At 34.9% G+C, this 10000-nt stretch overlaps 1 protein-coding gene across 3 annotated transcripts in view; it reads right to left on the minus strand.

Annotated features, from left to right (window-relative positions):
* LOC135220652 (roundabout homolog 3-like) overlaps nucleotides 1-10000 on the minus strand; it is a 199466-nt gene that overhangs the window by 92697 nt on the left and 96769 nt on the right. For all 3 annotated transcript variants that reach the window (XM_064258001.1, XM_064258000.1, XM_064257999.1), the window contains exon 2: nucleotides 7725-8664. In XM_064258001.1, the coding sequence (XP_064114071.1) occupies nucleotides 7725-8481 (757 nt within the window). In that variant the 5' untranslated portion in view covers nucleotides 8482-8664. The remainder of the gene's footprint in view (nucleotides 1-7724; nucleotides 8665-10000) is intronic.

The raw sequence follows: 10000 nt of genomic DNA on the forward strand, positions 1-10000 counted from the left end.
GTTCTTGCCACTTCTGCCCTGACATCATCATAAGACTTTAATTCGGAAAAGACGGGCAAACAGTATTTCAGAGAAATGAGTTACAGAAAGAAAATAACCTTGAGTCTGCGAGAAGTTTTCCAGATGGAAGGAAAGAAAGATCATATAGCTAAAGTTTGACGCAGATGCCGTCTTCAACAAAAGCCTGCAAGACCTAGACCTACAGCTAATAGCAATAGATGGCTATTCGTCGCACATACGTGATAGGTAATTCGACTTATAGTTACGATATATGAGGAAATCTTATATAAGGAACTTGTTAGAGGACAGTTCTTGTTCCCTAATCGTTGTTGGTCACTGTTTGATAATTATGCTGTGTTTGATAATTATGCTGCTTGATTCTACATTAAGCACGTCATAAAATTCTTTTAAATACATTAATGATAAAGATTGGTTCATTATATCAAAAAAATTATTTTTAGGCTTTAAAGAACCATCGACTTATCCTTTTAACTATTTGTCAATCTGAGTTTAATACATGGGCATTTATGTTCATCTATACATAGTATATAGTGCGTATAATATATCTCATATAATGCAGACAGAACTGTTGAACTGTGTTGAAAACAGCGGGAACAGAAAATCTGAAAACAATTCCATGAGAGAGAGCGCAGAGAACGCCTCAACCAACACATTCCAAAAAGGCAAATTTGTCCAAAGGAGAAAAGAGGTCCGACCAAGTAAACATTTGCCGTAAGAAATATTCATCAGGCAAACAGCGGCCTGGGGGACTCGAGAAAGACTTTTCACGGGTGACGATTGTCGGAGGTGCAAAGGAAAGCCGCCTTTGATGCCTGTCTGGTGCGCCGGTCGAACACATCCGAAGTGTGCGTCTGGCACACTGCAGGAAGTCGGCGGCTCCATTACCATTTGAAATGGGGATCTGAATATTCAACTGCATCTGACTCTTCGTCAGTCCGAATAAAGCTGCAATTCAAATTCGCGTCACGCTACAAAAGACTTCTTTCATTAAATCTTGCCGTTTCTAGCCTTGGGATCAGTAGATTTCGCAGTTCCCTTCAATCTATATACAATAAACTTAATTGTTTATGGAACTGAATACTGAGTCTTTACATAATCTTTAACGTTTTATTTCTCATGATGCATTTTAACTAGTCAACACTTGCATATGTTCTTGAGCAAGTTGAAACTGAAACGGAGATTTACTTATCATATTGCTGACTCGAACTCTTCATTTTTTTAAATGGAAAGTCTTCGTTTCATATGAGGCATATTTCTGCCTCAAAAGAAAGCCTTTCACCATACAAAAACCACCTAATCCTTTGTTGCTGTTTGGAGGCTTCTCTCAACTGCCTCTCGAATAAATGGAAGAGATCCCCACAAATGAGCCGCGTCTGCTCTACAACTGTGCAGCATCTCTCTCTCTCTCTCTCTCTCTCTCTCTCTCTCTCTCTCTCTCTCGTAAGAGGGACTAGATGCCAACAAAAAACACCAACACGAGTGGTAAATTTGTCCCCAATGCGTATTTACTTGTATTGATCTTCCATCTACTATGTGTCCGTGCACATCCTTTCGGCTCCTTTATCAATAATTCTGAAGGAAAACCGACAACAAAGCCTTACACCAATAATATGTCAAGATGTTTTGTTTATCCTTACATATCTACTCATACAAATAGTAGAGGACCAGAGTTCCTGCTGTCATTGATTATTGGGAAGGCAGATGACTGAGAACTGAAGAAAAAAAAAAGATTCTGTGGTCTGTGCAGACGCTACTTCCTACTTAAACACGTGCAAAGGTTGGTCTTTTGGGGAAAGGCTGATGCAACCATAAATTAAAGAACGTAATGGCTGCTGAGGTGGTCGTCGGTAACTGCAGTTAAAAAAAAAAAAAAAAAAAAAAAAAAAAACACACACACACACGAGAGCACTTTGGTGCTTGTCTGCTTCGTCTTCCTGCTACACTGTAGTGGTTTAAATAATGGACGATCAGAAATTGTAAAGAGATCGTCAGTAATCCTTCATCACATTTTTATAATCATCATATTCTGACATCCTCTGGTCATACAATGAACATTGTGTTGGCTTGGCATATTAATATTATTCCATGTCCTTAGGCACCATTAACATCAGCTGCCATAATTAAACCTTGAATTCTATGTAATTGCTTACTTTACAAAGACTGCGTTAAAAAGAACACCGACAGATAAATGACCAAATGAACAAACCTGGAATATTTTCTAATTAACACGTTAATAACTTGATAATAAAAGGGATTATAGCATCAACAGGGTACCCATTTATGACTCCCTCATGTTTCATAAATTTTGCCGTGAAATAAGCACAGCCGTATTTTTTTTTATGATAGATCGTTCCCGGAAAATACACGAAGTCCAATAAGAACTGGGCGGAATTATACGCCTGGCACTATTGTTAAATAACGAGGTTTCATAAGGTGACATGAGATTCAGAATACCAGTGACAACATTTCTTGATTAGGATCTCGCGTTGCTTTTCGTCTATTCTCGTCTACAAGTTCCTCAGGTGTTTCTTCCTTTTCAAGGAAACCTATCAGATGCATGTAGGTACACACACGCACACTGGTAAAAAGGAGAGAGAGAGAGAGAGAGAGAGAGAGAGAGAGAGAGAGAGAGAGAGAGATGAGGGGTGGGGTGGGGAGAAGGGGGAGGTGTGGAAGATGAAAGTGACATTGACAGACATAATTATCTTTAGTATTAGTATTGTTATTATTATTATAGTAGTAGTGATCATTTTCTGACAAACTCTGTAGCATGCATCTTCGAAGAAAGGCTTTCAATAACTTCAAACTGCATTGCCATGTCTTATTACGTTTGCGAATTCGCCCCCTTTATCAAATTAAAGCAGATATAAATCGTATTATGGAACCCTTCACATATAATTAATTGCTATCGCGAACTTTTTATTGAATCATGCTCTTTCATTTCTGCGAGTAAGAGCTAAAAATGGGTAATATAATATTGTCTCAAATTATGGTTCTCTCCCTGCCCTCCTCCCCCTCTTCCTCCTCCTCCTCCTCCTCCTCCTCTTCATCATCATCATCATCATCATTTTCATCGTTTTCTTCTTGAAGTACTGCTTTGTTCGGACGTCAGAAAAAGATAAAAAAATTATTACGTTACGCACTCCAGTCACATAACCTGACCAGGTCATCTGTGTTCTATCTCTCTCTCTCTCTCTCTCTCTCTCTCTCTCTCTCTCTAGGATATATAGATATATATATATATATATATATATATAGATATATATATATATTATATATATATATATAAATATATATCTATATATCTATTATATGTATATCTATAGATACATATATATATATATATATATATATATATATTATATATATATATATATATATATACATATGTATCTATAGATATATATATATATATATATATATATATATATATATATATATATATATATATATATATCTATGTATATATATATATATATATATATATATATATATATATATATATAGATCATATATATATATATATATATATATATATATATATATATATATATATATATATATATATATATAACCGTGATTCTTAATCTCGGTACTTCTATATTAAAAAGTAGCAATGGACCGTGCATCTAAGGCACTGGCAACATCCAACATCCATTTTCTCTCACTCCAACACTAACACCCCCCTTCTCTCTCTCTCTCTCTCTCTCTCTCTCTCTCAACACTCCACACTCCACTCTCCATTACCTAACGCCATTAAATCAGACTTGTGAACTACAAAAATACATTTATTTAAGAGCAAAGTATTAGCTAAATAAACTCAGGTTCTTAACAAAAAGGTTAAATGAAATGTTGAACTCAGACAACCCACTCCATATTTCTCCTACAATAACCCACATTATTTTAGTCATAAAACTGGGCAAGTCATAATACAGTCTCCATAGTAACATCATGAAACATTAGTACAGTTCCCATATCAATTTCCCTTTGTCCCAGATGAGTTCCCCTTTCTCAGAACCGCCTGTTAAAAGACAGAACACGTCGATAAGCACAAAATTATAAATTAAAATCAAAAGATCATATGAAATAGAACATCTTTGAAATAGATATTCAAATACAATCAAGCCACACCTTTGGCTAAAAATAAGTATGCTTACCCTTTCAACACAGTATTCACACACACTTCTCAAAGTACTTTTGCAGAAGCCATCTTGGCTCTTCACTTTTCTTGTACAGATCTCCCATCTTGGTAACCTTACTTTCTCGTTATGTAGGAAAGATGCTCGCACGAACACACGAACTCACACACATTGTTCACACCCCAGTAACTGCCTCTAGCCAGTTACAGAAAGCACCTCTGCAACCGCCCGTGCATAGCGACAGGACATCACGGCACCCAACAAGATATGTTAGCATTTCCGAAGCTTGTCACTTTGGCACTGTCTCCAAGGAGAAGCTAAACTGATGACCCCCTACATTTTAAGAAAGTCACAGCATCTCACCTTACAACGGTGTCTTAAACATATTATTATATATATATATATATATATATATTATATATATATATATATATATATATATATATATATATATATATATATATATATATATATAATATGCTTAAAAACTCACAGTAGATTCACGTGACCAGTATATAAGCGAATACCACAGGAAAATAACCTGCAGAAGGGCTTTCACGTATTGTTTATTCACGCATCGTTGGGGCACAAATGAGATACAGTTTGAAAAGAAGGTTACAATTAAAGTAAACAAAAAGAACATGATTAGCAGATGGTTAATAACTGTCAAAAGGTAATAAACAAGAAAAGAGTAATCCAGGATAATCCGTGATCACGCCGTCACAAACTAAACCCATCGACCTAACCCTAAGGGATACGGTAGCTTAGCCATACAAATCCAAAAACATACATAAAACAATACGAGATGGTTAATTGCCAAAGGGCAATAAATAGGCGATAATCCATGATGATCGGGTTCACGCGGTCACAAAATAAAACTGAACCGTAACGGATACGGAATCTTATCTATTCAAAATCCAGAAACATGTTTAAAACTGAATGCTAATTTTGTTGCTTATAATTATCAACAGAATTTTTTATTTTGAAGGCATCAAGTTTAAACAAACCAAATATCGAATGCATTATTCGTATATACGAGAGATTTAGATCATCCTACTAACTGGAGTGAAGCCAGACCCTTAGTCACGTGTAACGACATAGTTAAAAGGAATATCATTGAATCTTGTTTTACCAAGTCGAATAATGGAAGTTTTTTAAATTTAATTCCTGGTATGTTTAGACTTGATGCCTTCACAATTAAAAATGTCGATAAACATAAGCAACAAAATTAGTATTCAGTTTTATATATGTTTCTGGATTTTAAATGGTCAAGATTCCGTATCTCTTATGGTTGAGTTTAGTTTTAGTTTGTGACTGCGTGATCCGGGACCATCATGGATTATTTTTTTGTTTATTACCCTTTGACAATTAACCATCTGGTATACAGTTTTATACTTGGATGGCTAAGCTTCCTTATCTCTTAGGGTTAGGTCGATGGTTTTTGTTTTGACTGCGTTATCCCAGATTATCCAGATTATTCATTTTGTTTTTTACCCTAAGACAATTAACCATTGGGTATTCTTGATCTTTTTGTTTACTTTGCAGCCTTCTTTTCAACCTGTAACCTATTTGTGCCCCCTGGATATATATAATATATATATATATATATATATATATATATATATATATATATATATATATATATATATATATATAACACAAATACATACAATGATAAAAATCCGGAAAAGAGAAGGCCATTATATTTCGGGAAATACCTCTGTCCCTCTTCAAGCAATAACGTTTGAAAGTGGGACAGATACTACCCAAAAGCAATAACTGCTGATTTTTACTTCACTTTAGATTTGTGAACGTTGTAGCTTACATTTTAATCTTTTAGCAAGCATGCATACCTATATATATATATATATATATATATATATATATATTATATATATATATATATATATATATATATAATATATTATATATATATATTATATATATATATATATATATGGATATATATCATATATACACAAGTAACTCGGCAGTACGAAAGACTTTCTTCACAGATGTATTTAAGTTACTTCGTCGAATAAGAAATATCGGCTGGGATTTTCGTGCCTGGGTAATTTTGCATTATTCCTAATCTGTGATTCTCTTCGAAATTACAAACAGAGAGAGAGAGAGAGAGAGAGAGAGAGAGAGAGAGAGAGAGAGAGAGAGAGAGAGCCAAATCCCATTTGCGTGGCAAGGGAAGAAGAAATAAGACGAAGTGAGAGAAATGCATTACCTGTAACCCAATCCTGCCAAGAAGAAAAGCAAATGATGGAGCGCCGCAAATATTAGATAATATTTCAAACCGGGAAGGATGAGGCGGATGTTATAAAGCTTTACTTTCGGAAATAAAATGAGTTTGCGACACGGGAACGAAGTATCTAATTCGTTAGATGCAGATTTGGTAACTCGAGTTTTATTTTCTCTTTTAAGACAACAAGACAAGACAACTTGAATACTAAAAATGCCGTGGCTTAGAAAAATTGCAAGATTAGTTTCGTTAGATAGAACAGAAAGTTCAATCAGAATTCAAACAAAAAAATGATTTGAAGTTGTTCCTGCAAAGTATTCAGCTGGATTGAAAAACGAATTCCCCATACAAATATTGTTCTATGAAATGGCTTGACGTATGAAGACGTAACACTGTGACAAGAGGACAACTTGAATATTCGTCAAGTAAGAAAATGTTTAGGTTGAGGATCACAGAAAGAGGGGATAGAGGATTGGGTGAAAGAACACTTGCCCAGGAACTCTGCTACAACTGGCGAAGGTATCGATGATGCACGTTAACACCTAAACAGGAATTTGATGTAAAGCTGGAAATAACTTTATGGAAAAGAAAGCTAAAGCCATACGAAAGAAGTTTTGAACATAAGACTTATGCAACTCAATCGAAAGTCGTACATATGAACTATTAATTCAATGAAAAAAAAAAAAAACTCCCTTATACAGTTTTCATGAAACTAGTCACACCAATATTTTCGTTTGATATGAAATCATTTATTTTCCTGGTTTCTGACTCATTAGATGCAATAAAAAAATTAAAATAAAAACTATTCAAGAGGGAATAGTAAATGCTATCCGTGAAAGGGAACAGTTGGGTAAAGGGAAACATAATTCTTTAAAGATGCTATTTAAAGCTTATAGTGAAGAATGCCTGGTTTTTTTATACTCGTTTTTATTTTTTTCGATCTCAATTTAAAACCGAAAATATCACTAAGGAAAATTCTGCTTAGTCTACTTACTATCATTAATATAAGTATATTACTATTGTTATTATTAAAGGAAAATACCAGACATTAATAACCGACATTTCATACTAGCTTCTTTTAAATATTTAGGTCATTAACTTTTCATAAATAATTTTTTAAAGATTTAACGAACACCCAGTAAGTCCTGAAGCTCATTTAGTGAAGCAACCAAAACCTGCCATATGTTAAGCAAAGCACCATCTTTGGAGACAACCACTGAAATCCAGGAAAAATTCCTGAAAAGAACATTTCATGCATCCTTACAGATTAACCAAAATAGGGGAGTGGATGTAAGGTAAGCCTCGATACTTACGTTTGAGCTCGTAAGACGTGGATGCATTGGGGAACAGCGCCAAGACAATGTACAAAAATACTCTTAAGCGCAGCTTGGTTCTTGATCCTTCCGCCATCGGTGTTTTTCTCTTCGCCTGGTTTGCAATAATTCGGTGAGAATGCATTTTCAGAGTGGATTTTTTGTGAAGTTTAGAAATCTTTCTTTTGCTGTGTAACCTCGGCGGTCCCTGGTAAGTGGAGTCCGATCGGCTAATGAATTTCTGGCCTCGTCTATAGTGAGTACCATTTGGATGACGAAACGCAAGATGGGGGGTCATATGTGACAAAGGGGCGTATAAAACAAATCTAGCTGTGGACTTGACTAACCTCTTTACATTAGATAGGAAAAGTAAAGACACTATCATAAAAGGATATGTAAAAGAGCAGCTGTTGGAGGACAGGCAACGGAGAGGCAAAGGCTTCGCAGGCATACCAGGAAAGCAACGACCACGAATGAAGGGCAACCTGGAAATTCCAGGGCCCTTTCCCCAACTATATTGACAGCAGCACGTGCGCTCGGAATGCGCCATCTTGCGTCTTTCCCTAGAACGTGCAACATCTTCACAGCGGCACTCGTTCCCGACGTATTGCACCGAGTAAGCATTATTGTTTTCGCTTTTATGTTCGGGCAAGTATCTGCTAATGAAGGACTCAGACTGGTACTGTTGCTGCGAGGAAACGTGAGTGTTTTTGCACTCGGGGGTAATTCCCATTATAATGTCATTGTCTTTCATCATCACAGATTAATCACTAACACACTCAACGCGCAGCTGAGTTTGAGGGAAACGGACTGGGGAAATTTTGTGCTTCTCCGCCGGGTGACGTTTCTCTCTTCCGGCGTCAACCATCTTCACTGGGGGCGAATCCTCGCTGGCAGCCTCCGGGGCAACTTGGCTGCTGGCATCCCTCAAGCAGCGCTTCTGAAAAAGAGAACGAGACATTTTCTTTAGGTCACTCCGTCACATACAACCAAAAACAAATTTTCTAACATATACTCCTTTTCAGTAATGGGAAGTGTAATCCCATTTTACACATACATTTTATTTAGATAATATTTAGAAACACCATTCTTAAGTTTTATTCAAATAAAACCAATGTTGACTAAGGTATTTTTCTTCGTGTATAATTTGTATAAAACCAATACTGTTTGCGTGGGTAATGTCTGCCAACAAGTAATTGAATGGTTTCCCTTACACTCTGCACACTCTGCTTGTCGGTGGTAGTTCTGGCGTTCTTCGTACACACCCACATTCTCCTTGAGTAAAATTAATCGCTCTAGTCGCTTTCTTGGTTATAACGTTGCAAAATGTAAAAGCAGATATTGCTCAATAACTACATTCAGCTCTCACACGAAGTACAACTTTGGTACTATTTCCATACCATTACCTCGACTGGAAATGGTAATGAGATTAATTTTGACACCAGTTCGTAGATTGTAACGATTTTGCGATGTGAACTCTGTTTCAGTTATTTTATCGTACGTATTCGAACTGTTCTACACCTAACTGTCCATCCTACCGTATTGTATATATATATATATTATATATATATATAATTTTATATATATTAATGTTCTTGTATATATAATATTTGATATAATCTATAATATTATAAAATATGACCTTATATATATATATATAGTATATTATTATTATATATATATAATTATCATATATGAAGTAGTATATATAATATATAATCCAGCATTTTCTTATGTACGTGATCATGCCAAAAAAATGTAAACTCTGTTTTAGTTATTTTTATCGTACGTATTCGAACAGTTCTACACCTAAGTGTCCATCCACGTGAATATATATATATATATATATATATATATATATATATATATATATATATACACACACACACATATATATATATATCCTATATATATATAGTATATATATATATATATATAACTAATCCAGAATATTTTTAAATGTACGTGATCATGTCGAAAAATGTAAACAAGATGTAGAATATAAACATTTTAAAATTCTCTCCAGAGCCACCTCACCTCATCAATTAACAATAACTGAATCTTTATACATTAAGAAGCTTATTCCCTCTTTAAACAACCAAAGTACCTCACAGGCACTGTACCCGTCTTGAGTGTGCGCCTGTCTCGCTTTTTTTATCTATTTATTATTTTTTTTATTTTATATCATTAGGTCCTTGGTTCCTCTCCTGAAAAGTAGCGGTCTGTTTCTTGCATTCTGTATGTTGAATATTAGATTGTTTATTTAATTTTTCTTT

Source organism: Macrobrachium nipponense, chromosome 2 (assembly GCF_015104395.2).
Source record: "Macrobrachium nipponense isolate FS-2020 chromosome 2, ASM1510439v2, whole genome shotgun sequence".
NCBI lineage: Eukaryota > Metazoa > Arthropoda > Malacostraca > Decapoda > Palaemonidae > Macrobrachium > Macrobrachium nipponense.